This window comes from Mugil cephalus, chromosome 22, assembly GCF_022458985.1.
Source record: "Mugil cephalus isolate CIBA_MC_2020 chromosome 22, CIBA_Mcephalus_1.1, whole genome shotgun sequence".
NCBI classification, from domain to species: domain Eukaryota; kingdom Metazoa; phylum Chordata; class Actinopteri; order Mugiliformes; family Mugilidae; genus Mugil; species Mugil cephalus.
Window position 1 is genome coordinate 2,134,242 of NC_061791.1, and position 13,197 is coordinate 2,147,438.

The 13,197-nt window shown below is 40.2% G+C and overlaps 1 protein-coding gene across 10 annotated transcripts in view; it reads left to right on the forward strand.

The window, feature by feature from the left end:
• Positions 1 to 13,197, forward strand: part of abcc9 (ATP-binding cassette, sub-family C (CFTR/MRP), member 9) — a 53,524-nt gene that overhangs the window by 19,213 nt on the left and 21,114 nt on the right. For 5 of the 10 annotated variants that reach the window (XR_007111251.1, XR_007111253.1, XM_047575208.1 and 2 more), the window contains exons 18-30: positions 2,777 to 2,849; positions 3,825 to 3,930; positions 4,528 to 4,566; positions 6,143 to 6,181; positions 8,736 to 8,837; positions 8,941 to 9,025; positions 9,803 to 9,883; positions 10,543 to 10,680; positions 10,771 to 10,896; positions 10,979 to 11,078; positions 11,435 to 11,508; positions 11,590 to 11,817; positions 11,944 to 12,098. Coding sequence is in view for 7 of the 10 variants with exons in the window: in XM_047575208.1 (XP_047431164.1) it covers positions 2,777 to 2,849; positions 3,825 to 3,930; positions 4,528 to 4,566; positions 6,143 to 6,181; positions 8,736 to 8,837; positions 8,941 to 9,025; positions 9,803 to 9,883; positions 10,543 to 10,680; positions 10,771 to 10,896; positions 10,979 to 11,078; positions 11,435 to 11,508; positions 11,590 to 11,817; positions 11,944 to 12,098 (1,346 nt within the window). In the remaining 3 variants the exon portion in view is untranslated. The remainder of the gene's footprint in view (positions 1 to 2,776; positions 2,850 to 3,824; positions 3,931 to 4,527; positions 4,567 to 6,142; positions 6,182 to 8,735; positions 8,838 to 8,940; positions 9,026 to 9,802; positions 9,884 to 10,542; positions 10,681 to 10,770; positions 10,897 to 10,978; positions 11,079 to 11,434; positions 11,509 to 11,589; positions 11,818 to 11,943; positions 12,099 to 13,197) is intronic. The other 5 variants (XR_007111254.1, XM_047575213.1, XM_047575214.1 and 2 more) reach the window with 2 other exon arrangements.

A 13,197-nucleotide genomic window follows, 5' to 3' on the forward strand; every position in this document is an offset into this window, starting at 1 on the left:
TCATCCCTGCGGGGAGACGCTATTGTCCAGACGTTCCTCCACTAATTAGGGGAGTTGACTGTGCCGCGACTTTTCCCTAGTCAACATTGTCCTTGTTGACTTGTCAGCGTAGGATTTTTATCAGCCAGTGAATGGGTTGTGTTTGCCCAGACGATATTTATGATTGAAATCAGTGTGTCTGTGAAAGTTCTCAGCCTTCCAGGTTATGGTATATCCAGAAAACAGGCTGGACTGAGGGGAACTGGACTTTCTTGACGATGTTTCATTCAAGGCTTCGGTTCGAAAAGACTGATGGGGAGTCCCGTGGTTTCAAGGTTGTTCACACCTCGGGACTGGAGTCTCTGGCCAATAATGGGCAGTTAGGGACCAGTCATTTGGGGAAGAAAAATTAGAATAAATCTGTTTCCTCCGGTAAGTTTCTGGCTGGCAGCACATCCTAGTCATATAAGTTCCAGATGGGCAAACCCCAACACCTCACCACTTTTTTGGAACCGAAGACTTGGATGAAGTGTCTTCAAGAAACTCTTCCAGCCTCAAAAAACTGCTGTTGTTTAAGCCTTCTTTATATATATATATATAATATACTTCGACCTTTACGGTGGCCGACAAGGGCCAAATGGACGGCAACAACCCAATACGTCTCAGTTTGAGAAAACAAAAGTACAGAAATGATACAAAATCACACACTCAAAGATAGTTTTTGTACCTCGTTTAGACCTGTGTTTGAGTTTGTGATTTTGCATCGTTTCTGTACTTGAAGCAGTTTTCTCGAACTGAGGCGTATTGTGTCATTGTCGTCCGTTTGGCCCTTATTGGCCACCGTATCATGTACGACCTGGATGATTGAGAACCCTACAGACATAAAACACCAGTGTCCAGTAGTTTTAAAGGAATTCCCAGACGTCAAACTGACCTGTAGAGATTAGTCAATTCTGCAATTTCACTAAAAATCCTTTAAATCAGTTGTGGGTGTTTAAAACACATCACCTGCAAAATTCACAATTCATTGATCTTCAACACAAATAATCCCGTTTTCCGTGTTCCAGCCTGTTTTTTCTGGACATTTATCATGATAGAACTTTATTAACTGTGTGCTGTGGAGCATCAAATCTGCTGGAAAACAAGAAGACGTTTTTACCCAACTTTATCTCCAAAACTGAATTCATTTTAATAAAAGGTGTTGATAACTACAATGATTCCAGCTTGGTTCATCTGTTCAAACACATATTGTAATAACTGGTTCCAGAGACGTGTGGTTATTTCAAATGAAATATATTTCCATCCTTTTTTATTATTTACAACAATTCAGAAGCATTTTCTGCAGTTGCTACATTTTGTATTTAATAAATCGCTTTTGATTATTCAGCACCGACCCCCAGGGAGACCCCACATTATCTTGTTTTCATGTTTCACTCCCCATTGTAAATATCTCCTCTCCACTTCCGTTCTCCTTCTCTTCTCGGTGGCAGTGGCTAATCTTGGTTTCCATTTTTGTTCCTCATCCTGCTTATAACAATCTTCAGTGTTTCCTTAGTAGCCATGACATATTTGTTTATACTGTTTGATGACTGGACGATAATTGTACTTGGGGGGGAGGTGTAAATGGAGTCCTAGTGGGAAGGAGGCACGTAGGACAGAATTCTGTTTTCATCTGTTTCTTTGCTGTTGGTCACTTCTTTTATTTCCTGGACGTTCAGTGCAGTGAACGTTTGTAAAGTACAGACTGAATGTAATTGTCTTTATCAAAGAAACTCAACAAAAACTGCACAACAACAAAAATAATTTCGTTGTTCATATAATGCACAAGTCAGGTTTTCATCACGTTTAAGATTAAATATTTACTTAATTCTACTTTGAATTATCTGAGACAGTTAGAAGAAACATCTGATTACAGGTATTTAGATGTTTTTACCTCTTCTTTGCAGACAACGAGACTGAAGGAAGTAGATTTATTCCTTATTTTTCTTGACTTTTTGCTGATCTTTGCAGCCGTTTGAATTTACATTATTAGTTTCTTTAGCTAAACCTGTGTTTTTGCGACACAGTCGCAGTCTAACGGAAGAAATTATCAAAGTCGGTGTCATCTGCGTAAAAAAATTTCATTCTTAATGCCCGTATTTAGTTTTAAAACTTATCAAATTACAATTTCAAAACCCCAACCGTGTGGTCACATTTAAATAACTATAGTTAATTTATTTTAAATAATATATATATATAATTTATTTTAAATAAAGGGTCATTGTGCATTCTTTAAGAAATCAAGTAATCGGTATCAGCGCTCTAAAGTCAGATGAATGCATATGTTGTACTTGATTAAACTCTCAACCTGTTCTACAGCTCAGATTTTCCAGAATAGAGAAGCTCATGTATCAGTTCAGTGGTTGGTCTTCACACAAAACCAAGCTGCAGCATCTGTCCTTGTTGTGTAATTTGTTTCCGAATTGACCAAAAAGAACTATCCAGAAACTGAGAATGACTTTTGTTGTGGGATCCCTCTCACCATGAAACGCAGTATGGGTTTCAGTTTGTGTAATTTCAGCAGTGGTCGCTGCGGTGAACTCTCTGCAAAGGTTTCTCAAACTCTGGGTCAAGGCGTAATATGGGTCACGGTCTTTGCTCTGGTGGGTTTGCACATGACAAGAAAACAGCACGTACTCGTGTTGCATAACGGATACGTGCAGTCAACAGCCACACTGCGAAGAATAAATGAATTCGCAGCCTTACTCGTACAGACGCTTTTATGATCTTAATGTTTTGGGGTTTTTTTTTTCCTTAGGTGAGCAACGGATCGTTCACATGGGGCAACAATCTGGTGACGCTGTCAGACATCAACATCCGCATCCCCACCGGTAGGATAAACATTTACACCAATACAGTAAATGGAAATATAAGATATGGGAAAAACTACAATTTTTTATTTTTTTTTTTGTTGATATTTCATGTTTGCTTTTAAAACTAGTAACTAAATTTGGAAAAGCAGCTGTTGAATTATTTTATTTGATTTTGAAATCCAAAAAAATAATAATAATGATATTCAAGATTCAAAGAGTTTATTGAAATCAATGTGCAAATTCTCCTAATCATATAAATAAATAAATAAATAAATGTATTTTTTTTTAAATGTATTTAAATGTGAAAATCAAATAAAATATTATTTATTTAATTTTTATTTCAGAGCATAAAACCAAACTTAACGAACCTAAGTACTTAAAGTTGTTTTTCTGATAAATTTTTGAAAAACTAGTTTATTTCTTGAGGGGATTGTTAGCATCTGAATGAAGCACCAGCTATTACACAGAAAGTTACAGTAATGCTGCAAACCCCGTCACTAAAATACCAGGAGTCAGGAGACCAGGTCATGTCGAAGGGGCTGTCAACAGATGAACTGTGTCGTATGTCTCCCAAACGCCTCCCTCGGGAAGTGTCTCGCTTGCAATCCCAGTCATGCTACTACTAAGACAAACAGGATTTGTTGTTCTGCCAAGTGCTCGTGTCATGTTCTTTGGAGTGTGTGTGTGTGTTGTCCGTGCTTCTATTTTTTATTTTTTTTTTCTAATTGTGTTGGCGTTTTATTAAATGTGGCGTTGAGTTTCAGCATGTGGTGCAGCCGGTTAAATTTAGAGGATAAGGAATGAACAAAGTCAGAGCAGGGGTAGGTTTTCACGGGGTTGTGTTTGTTTTGAAGGAAAGAACTCGGGCTGCGTGTTTGAAATGCATGAAAGAGTTAATTTTCTTCACCTCATATTTTATATTGATGAACGTTTTAATGTACTAGCGTGACGATAACCTTCCTCCTCCGCCTTTTCCGCTTGTTTCTGGCTCAGGTCAGCTGACAATGATTGTCGGCCAGGTGGGTTGTGGGAAGTCCTCCCTGCTGTTGGCCATGCTTGGCGAGATGCAGGCCGTTGACGGAAGAGTCTACTGGAGCAAGTAAGACATCAAAGCTTTACACTTTACGTGCCAATCAGGTCCCAGATATATTTTATTTCACCTCACATCTTACTACCAGGTGACCTGTAAGCTACAACACGCTCTCTGGGGCGAACACCACAATAAAACACTAAAACCAGTTGGTTACTTGTGTAACCCCGGATCTATGAGTACCATAGGTGAGCTATCTGGCTGTGGTACGTGAACTGTCACTGTGTTAAGATGACTGCAGTTGTAGAAAAAGTTTTAGAACATTTTAAAGGTCTACTAAGGGAAAAAAACTAATGCAGTTTTTCAATTTTAGGAAGAACTCTTAACCTCTGTTTCATACATTTATTTATTACCGAAACCTGAACTTACTAACAACACTATTTTGAGTTGTGGCAATATATAAATATATTTAGAAACCTCTGAAATGTTTTCAATGGTTTCACTTGAATTACCTGTGTTCAACATTTTCTGCACACGTAGTTCTCTGTTTCTGCACACTAACCTCTTGTATGCATCTTTGGATGTATGCGCGTTTGTGTACGTGTGTTTGTGTACGTGTGTGTGTTTTTCTATCACTTTTCCCTCCTGCCTTCTTTGCCAAATCAGGCTGCCTCATTGTGAGATGATCAACGAGGGGAACATAAGGTACTTTCTCTCTGGTCTTACTATAACAGGCATTTACTTTGTCGTCATTTAGACGAGGTTGACCTCATGCATCACCTCCACTGAAGTGCAGCGTAAATGTCCTGGCCAGTGTTAGAAGTGCTAGGAAGTGATGTTCAACTCTTGAAGCTTGATTTCTGAGACATTTCTTTTGCTGCTGATGTTTAGCATAACGAGAGACACTTATTATTTGTTCTTAGAAAGACACAGGTAAGTCAGGAATACCCTCAGAAGAATAAATGTTAACATTCATCACTAGACGAGTGTGCTATTGTAGAATTGTGGTGTGTTCCATTTGTACTGTTGAAGTCGGAATTTCCGAGTTCCAAGTTGGAAATTTTCAACCGGAACCGGAATTTTTTAAAAAGCACACCGAGTTATATTCGGACAAGGCAAGCGCTTTCATCTTGTTTTTTGACTTCTATAACTTGAACACCAGTAAGCTCTGAATTCCGCCCTCCGAGGTAAATGGAACGCACCATTTGCTTAAGGCGTAGACACATCATCACAAGCCGCTGAAGTTAAATCATACTCAGGATTATTCATGCTAATTAATGGCAAAATATTGGTAAAGAAGTTTTTTACACAAAAAAAGTGTAACTTTTGTTGCATAGTGAAGTTTGATATGTTTAAATATGTTATTATAAGAAAATGTTAAAAGGTTAATGGTTAAAAGTTTGTGTCTTCTTGTCATTATGACACCAGACTTTGGGAAATCTGGAAATAATCAAGGCAGCCGTGGAAAGCAGAGTCTGAAGTGCAACGATATTAAATACTTTAAGCAACAAAACTGAAAAAACAACAAAAAAAAAAATAAGATGCAAGCAGGAAAAACATGGCTTCATTTTCAGAGTGCGTCTAGATGTTATGAGTGTGAACATCGTCTAGATGTCAGTGTGAATGATATGCTGCATAGTACTGATAAAATGCGAAGGAGACCCTGACGACATATTCTGACGTTTTGTCACTGTTTTCCTTGTTCAACTTTTACCTACTTGATAGTAGAATGTTTATCTATTCCCATGTTGAAAACACTAATAGAAATTTGTAAAAATAACCCTTTAAGGTACATTTAAAACAGTTATAAGGCTATCGATCGCACTGTATAAAACTTATTATTATCATTTAATGGTAAAGATTTAACAAGACGACATTTTTCTGTTCACCGAATGAAGTATCTATATGTATGGTGTTTAATCTCACATAATTCTGTATTTGTATAAGGACTCTGTGAGTTTACACTGACACACACACCCTAGGTAACATAAAATATGAGACATCATTGTCAAAGAAGCCACAAAACTTAATTATCGCAGACAAGACAATGACTGCATTACTTACACGGCCCTTGTTTTGTGGGTGGGAAGGTTAATCTGATTAACAGCTGGCAGGCTAAGATCATGTCTTCACTGTCTGAGGTTTGAAAGAGAAAAAAAAAAAGAAGAAGAAAGTTCATTCCCTTTTCTCTGCATTTCTGCCTTTTTGTGAACTTTCACTCACAAACACAAATGTACAGCTGATTTTGCGTAGGCTAACTCTAACACACTGACTTTGACAGTTGGTCAGGGACAGAGGAGTCTGAGGAGGACATCCGGAGGTACACGTTCTTCTTCTGGTCCTTTGCTTCCTGTTTCAGATCTGAAGTGACCTCTCACCTTTCCGCCTTTTCCTCTCATCCGCCCTAACTCCATTTCTCTGTTGTTTCTGTCGCCTCACTCAGAAGAGAGTACATCCAGAGAGGACTTCTTGCACTTTACCAGCCGGCGTTGTTCATGAACACATGCATACACCAATCACCCATAACATTATGACCACCAACTCAGTGTGCTGCTGGGAAACTTTTGGACCTGGCGTTCATTGGTGTGGATGTTGCTTAGACATGTAGCACCCACCTAGACCAGACCAGACCCCACTCATTATGACATCCTTGATGCAGCACCCCCCAACAGATCCAGCCTGAAAGCCAAGTCTGAGAAAAGAAAAATATCTTATGCAGCTTATTCTGTTCATTAACGTCCTCATTTGTGGACACTTTAGTCTGCCACCTAGTGGTAGCAAAGTGTCAGTTGCACTAGTTGGTTAAAACATGATAGCGACGTTTCATTGGATTTATTCTACAGACGATCACAGGACAAAAGTGGATGAGGACCAAAACCCCATCAAATTCTACAGTTAAAACTTGTTTATTTGTTTTTATTAATGTTTCTAGTTTGATACGAGCTGTAAATTTAACAAATTGTATCAATAATATCGAGCTACAACGTCGCTAATTAGCAAGTACTCATTTGAGGACGTTGGGACTTAATTGTTCGCAATTCTGGTTTTGCTCAGCCATGTTCCGGTATTAAAATAAACAATTTTTCATATTTTGTCACACATTGGGTGACATAATCCGAGTGTCCACATACGAGGACATATTTCTTTTTCAAAAAATACTACTTCCTGTTCAAAGATTAGCTTAGTTTTTGTACTTCTTAGGTCCTACTGATCCCAAATACCTTGGAGAAATTAAAAATGCACAGCAAACAAAAGGTTAAGAGGTCTTTTACTTTTTCCAAACCCATTTGAGTGCATTTTCTGCATGATTTGTTTTTCCATTTTCCTTCAGTCATTAGTTCCCTTAGTTCCTCTTCCATTGGACCATTGGTTTGAGAGACGCCAGTAGCGCTACAGTAATTTTCCTTATCCTCAAAAACTGCACAAGGTGTTTACTTGGCCTCCAAATTCAATAGATCCCAAACACAATGGAGACCTGCACAATATTAGGAAGGCGGTCATAATGTTGTGGCTCATTGGTGGAGATTTGCAGATTTTAATTTTTACAGTCCACAATTCTTAATACTTCTTTACATGCATCTTCTGGGACCAAAATGCAGCACAAAACTAAAATGCTGTGGTTTGTTTTATAGATATTGAGAAGTAAAACACGTTTATCCTCAAATTTGGCTTCAAATTCATATTTTGAAGCTATGACTGACTTCACTTTTTATTGCTGACAGTAATTGATAATGTGTGTGTGTTCAGGAGCATTGGCCTTTTAGTTCAGTGTACTGTCTTCTACCCATCGTGTTGAGGACGTCGTTTGCATTTGTGCGACCTGATCCTGCATTGGTTTGTGCTTTTGATGCTGGGAGTCACTAAACACATAACAACACGTCATTCTCAGTCTCTTCACGCTAATTCTTCATCAAGTTATATTTCAGTGACAAATTGCACCCAGATATAGGTTAATACTTGACTCCCAGCAGAGCGCTACAGTGGTTGTTGTCTTTTTCTTTTCCTTTTTTTATTTGTTTGTGGTGCCGTAGTTGGTGTCGTTGATTATTTGCAGTTTTCATCTTTAACCCATGATCCACATTTATCCCTCATATCTGATTTAAAAACCGTCGTGGACGTTGCGGTGGAGTTTGATGGCTGTGTTTTTATATGTTTTACGTTTTTTTTGGTGTCGCGTTCATAAAGATGATTAGAGCAGGAGCATTGATCTGATATCAGCTCTACTGTCATAGGAGGCAGATATATTTCATTCTTATGTAATTTAAGTTCCTGGTTCCTGGAAGATGCTTGATTTTGTGTCAGTGGCTTCGTTTACATAATCTGATCTCCTGGTAACCATGGAGACTCTGTTTGGGATAAACCCACTATAGACGTCTTGGTCGTCTTCTAATACTCTAGATTCAGGACACAAACATGGAGGAGGAGATACTTCTAATATTCCTACTCCATTTTATCGCCCTCTTATCCTCCTCCTTCTTCTTCTACTCCTTCTTTTGCCTTTTTCTTCTTCTTCTTCTGCTTCTTCTTCCCTTTCCTCCTTCTCCTCCTTCTTCTTCATCTTCTTTTCTTTTCTTCGTCCGTGTGAACGCTTGTGGTGGAACCTCTGATCAGGACGATGTCAAATGTAAACGGAGCCATTAAAGCAAAGCATCTTTCTCCAGAAATAAAACTTTTATTTCAGGATGAAATTATTTGCCTCAAGACAGAAACTGTGAACAAGGCAAATATCAGTGAAAAGAACCTGTAGCTATAGTGATCATGAAGTTGACCCGGTGGTGGTGGATCAGCACTCCTGCTCTCTGAAGCTTTATGGAAAACCGGACTTGTAGTTCTCACCTGGTTTGTCCTCTATTTCCCATGATGCACCCACCCAGCAAGAACAGATACTCTGTGGCCTACGCCGCCCAGAAGTCCTGGCTGCTCAACGCTACGGTGGAGGAAAACATCACGTTTGGCAGCCCTTTCAACAAACAGAGGTTGAAGATTTGTTTCAAATCTAAATCCCACAGTGTACCATCACAGTAAAGTAAATCCCTGGAGTGGCTCTGAACACCTTCTTCGCCTGCTGTGTTTTTTCAGGTACAAAGCGGTGATTGACGCCTGCTCTCTGCAGCCAGACATCGACCTGCTGCCTTTCGGAGACCAAACAGAGATCGGAGAGAGGGTGCGCATGTGTTCATTGCATGTATTAATGCTACTCAGAGCCTAGCGTAGCCAGAATCAGTTAATATCAGAGTACCAGAGTCTGGTAACATGCTCTGGCCTGCTGGAGAATCTGGCCCTGTGTGATGAATTTGCAAAAATTACACTGAAGGTAGTAGCTGAAATTTTTCGATAAAATAAGAAATTGCACTTGCACCATGCAGAAATTTACAGTTGTTCGTTACATGTAGCTGTACTGTTTTTACTCTAAAGCAAAGGGGAACATTTGGAGTTGTCGTTATTTACAAGTTTGACCCCCCCAAAATGTTTGGTTGATTAGACTTTTTTTTAATATATTTTTTAATTTAGATTTCTTTAAATACGCATAACTAACATATTTTAGTAAAGAGATAAGGAATAGCTTAATATTGAATGCAAAGTGATGATAATAATGTGTATTTATAAATAGCACTAGGCTGAGTTTAATATAGAACACATATAATAGGTAGGGGGTCCCCACTTAATCTCTCCATCAGTTTGGGTCCTTGAAGTGTTGGGGACCCCTGGTTTAGTCCTTAAACCAATCAGAGCAGTTTTGTTGGAAACAAATTGAAGTTTATGGTCTTTGCTGGACCAGTTCCCAACAGAGGGACTCCAGACAAACTTCCAAAAACAAGGACGTCCACCTGCTTTCCAGGCTCGACTGTTCCTCACATAGTCGGAGTGAATGCATTCAGACGCTGTCTTTGAGTGTCCTGCAGAGACGGATCTATTTTTTGACGTCTTGTTTCGTTATCAGGGCATCAACCTGAGTGGAGGCCAGAGACAGAGAATCTGCGTGGCCAGGGCCCTCTACCAAAACACCAACATTGTCTTCTTGGTGAGCTGAACATTGTTCATATTTCTTTTATTGTTTGTCTCTACAGTTTCGTGTGTCCTGACCGTACCTTTCTACTGACATTGATCGTATCACTCGGTTCTCCCATTGCCTCATCGGGATGAGGAGTCGTCTGCGTCTTCCTCTTCTGTGCCGTCATGCGTTTATCTCTCCGAGCGGTTGCGTAATTTCCTGTTGCTGTCGCGGAACTTTAATTGCTTATCGAGCGCACATTCCGCGTTGAGAGCTCTCACTGGCATTCTTTTATACACCCATGACACGCTGTAATGTCTGCAAGTGTGAAAGTCGCTGCATGACGAGGAGGGAATGTTTTCCTTTAATTAACTTCATTTCAACTGCGAGGGAGCAGCTGCTTGTGCTTTTCATATCTGATCTATGGAATTAAAGAGAAAACGTCATAGAAAAGGCGTCGAATAATGATAACGGTCTCCATTAACGTGTAGAACACACACTGAGCTGGACAGACATTTGGCAGACGCTGTTATTCAGAGGAGCACGTCAACATTTAGCTGCAGTGATAAGGTGACAATATGTCAAAGGTGGTTCAAAATATTGTTCAGAAACTTGCTCGAGACATGTTTCAAAACAAAAGACGCCATGAATCTTGTCTTTTTGATCTTCATCTCTTGCCCAAATCCCAGGACGATCCGTTCTCTGCGCTGGACATCCACCTCAGCGATCACCTGATGCAGGAAGGAATCCTCAAGTTTCTGCAAGACGACAAACGGACATTGGTCCTCGTCACCCACAAACTGCAGTACCTCATACATGCAGACTGGGTAAGACCTTTCTCAGTCTGAAACCGAGAGTAACTGCACCAATCAAGATTACCTGAACACCTTGTTTTTTTTTTTGTTTTTTTTTTGCAGATTATAGCCATGAAGGACGGCTCCGTGCTGAGAGAGGGAACTCTGAAGGACATTCAGACTCATGATGTTGAACTCTATGATCACTGGAAAACGCTGATGAACAGACAGGACCAGGGGCTAGAGAAGGTGACGCAGCATCTGACGCCACGAGTCTGAACAATAACTCAAACAAACTCTTTACTAATGTTTCACTGGTGTCCGCTTGTAGGACATACAGCAGGACAGTCAAACAACTCTCGAGAGGAAGACTCTGAGGAGGGCTTTCTACTCCAGAGAGGCCAAGAACCAAATAGATGATGAGGACGAAGGTAACTGATTCACTTTCTCTTTCCTTACGTTATAAGATTATGAGCCTGGTAACACGCCATTTGGATTTCATTATGGGGTGATCCAGAGAATTGGATAGTTCAACAACCAATATGCTGACCATTTTTGCTGGTGCATAATAAGAACTTGCCAACGTCCCTCGCAACAAAACGTTGGTTTAGCTTCTAGTTGCAGAAGGAAGTTTCCATTGCGACAAAGAATTTCTCACATTTCTCCGAGGTGTTCCTGCAGCGTTGCATCAAACACCAGAGCTCTCTTTGCTGCATCCTATTGATATTCATTAGAAAACAGGAATCAGCAGTGTCATTTTCTCAAATGAATGGTTTTGCTCCAACAGAGGAAGAAGAGGAGGAGGAAGATGATGACAACATGTCCACGACCACCAACAGACGATCAAAGATCCCATGGAAGGTAATCAGCTTAGGAAATATTTCTCACACCAGACAAAATGCCGGGAATGTTGAAACAATGACTCCTCCTTTGTGTCCTCAGATGTGCTGGTGTTACCTGTCCTCTGGTGGTTTCTTCATGGTCTTCCTCATGGTTTCCTCCAAACTCCTCAAGCACTCAGTTATTGTTGCCATTGATTACTGGTTGGCACTCTGGACTTCCTCCAAGACCGAACAGAGCACGGATGCAGGAACAGACCTGTTCACTGGAACCAGTCCGGCCAACAGCAGCAACATCACACTTCCTACCCCTGGTACCCTGGAGGCCGAGGTAGAATATTGTTGGATTTTAAACACCAATGCCTGCTCTTGGGTATACCCTACCCTCACTAATGATCCATAACTGCTAATAAAATCCCAGTAAAATGCCATAGCTTGTTTCTACCTTAACTGGCAGAAGGACTCCTACTACCTGCCGGTGTTTATCATCCTGTGTGCGGCTGGAATCACTTTGTGCCTCATCACCTCCCTCACCGTGGAGTTTCTGGGTCTTTCGGCAGCAACCAACCTTCACCACAACCTGCTCAACAAGATCATCCACGCGCCAATCAGGTATTCACGAACACACAACTTTAACACGTGTCGATGAGGTGGTGAAAAGATGCATTTCCTTAAAAAGTGAGTCAATCACCACAGACCTTTGTGTTGACGTGTAATGCTTTACCAGCCTATGGAGAATTTTTCACACCGAAAAAAATCTGGAGTTCCTGGAGGCGAATGTGTCTAAGACTTATAAAGCTAACTGCAGGTAAAGCTGATTATTAAGTGAATGATGTCAAGCACAATAAAAAAGAAGGTGAATAACCAAGCAGCAACCCACAGAGATGAAAAGTTAAGCCAACACTCAAGTCTCAACCACTGCAGTTCCACTAATGCCCACCCCATTGACATCCATGCTAAAAATGCCTTATTTCACAGCAAAACTAAACAAGGAGTTTGTTTTTTGGTCTTTACGGTTAATTGATTGACTTTGGCGGACTGGTGGGTGCCCTCACAGGTTGCTAGCTGTTTTTAGCCTCAGCTCCATTCACACTTCACCACTGTGACCATGTTTTTTAATTAGCTGGGAGTTTTGTGGAGTCAGGCACAGCCAAGATGGCGACGGCCAGAGATGCCACACTGAGCTTCAAGACTCCTCTCGGGGATGGTTGCATCCATTTGGATGTTAAGGCCTTTTTCATCATTATGTGTTTTTTTGATGCTTTAAATTGGTCCAATGATGCTTTTACAGCACATATAATGAGTCCACCTGCAGTCGCTTTAATTCGTATACTTCAAGAAAACCATAAAACCATGGGGCTAATGTGAGAGTTAGTTTTTGTACCTATTTACTTTGTATTTTTAAACGATTTGGGTTCTCTGATTGGCTCAGGTTTCGTAGTACATTAGCATCTTTACTGTAGGGATGAGTATTTGTAATTGCCTTAGTGCATTTTTACCTCCAAAAAAGAGTCCTATCTCCAAGGAAAAAGTGAACAAAAAACAACAAAAGCGGCATTCCTGCCTCTGCTATCTATCCGTCTGCCTCCTCCAACTTCATGTTTTTGGGAGGCTGGAAAGGAAATGTTACATAACCACTTTAAATGTCAAAGCCGGAAAAAAAAAACAAATTATGTTGTTTAGGTTTTATTTAACACAATTTTCGACTCAT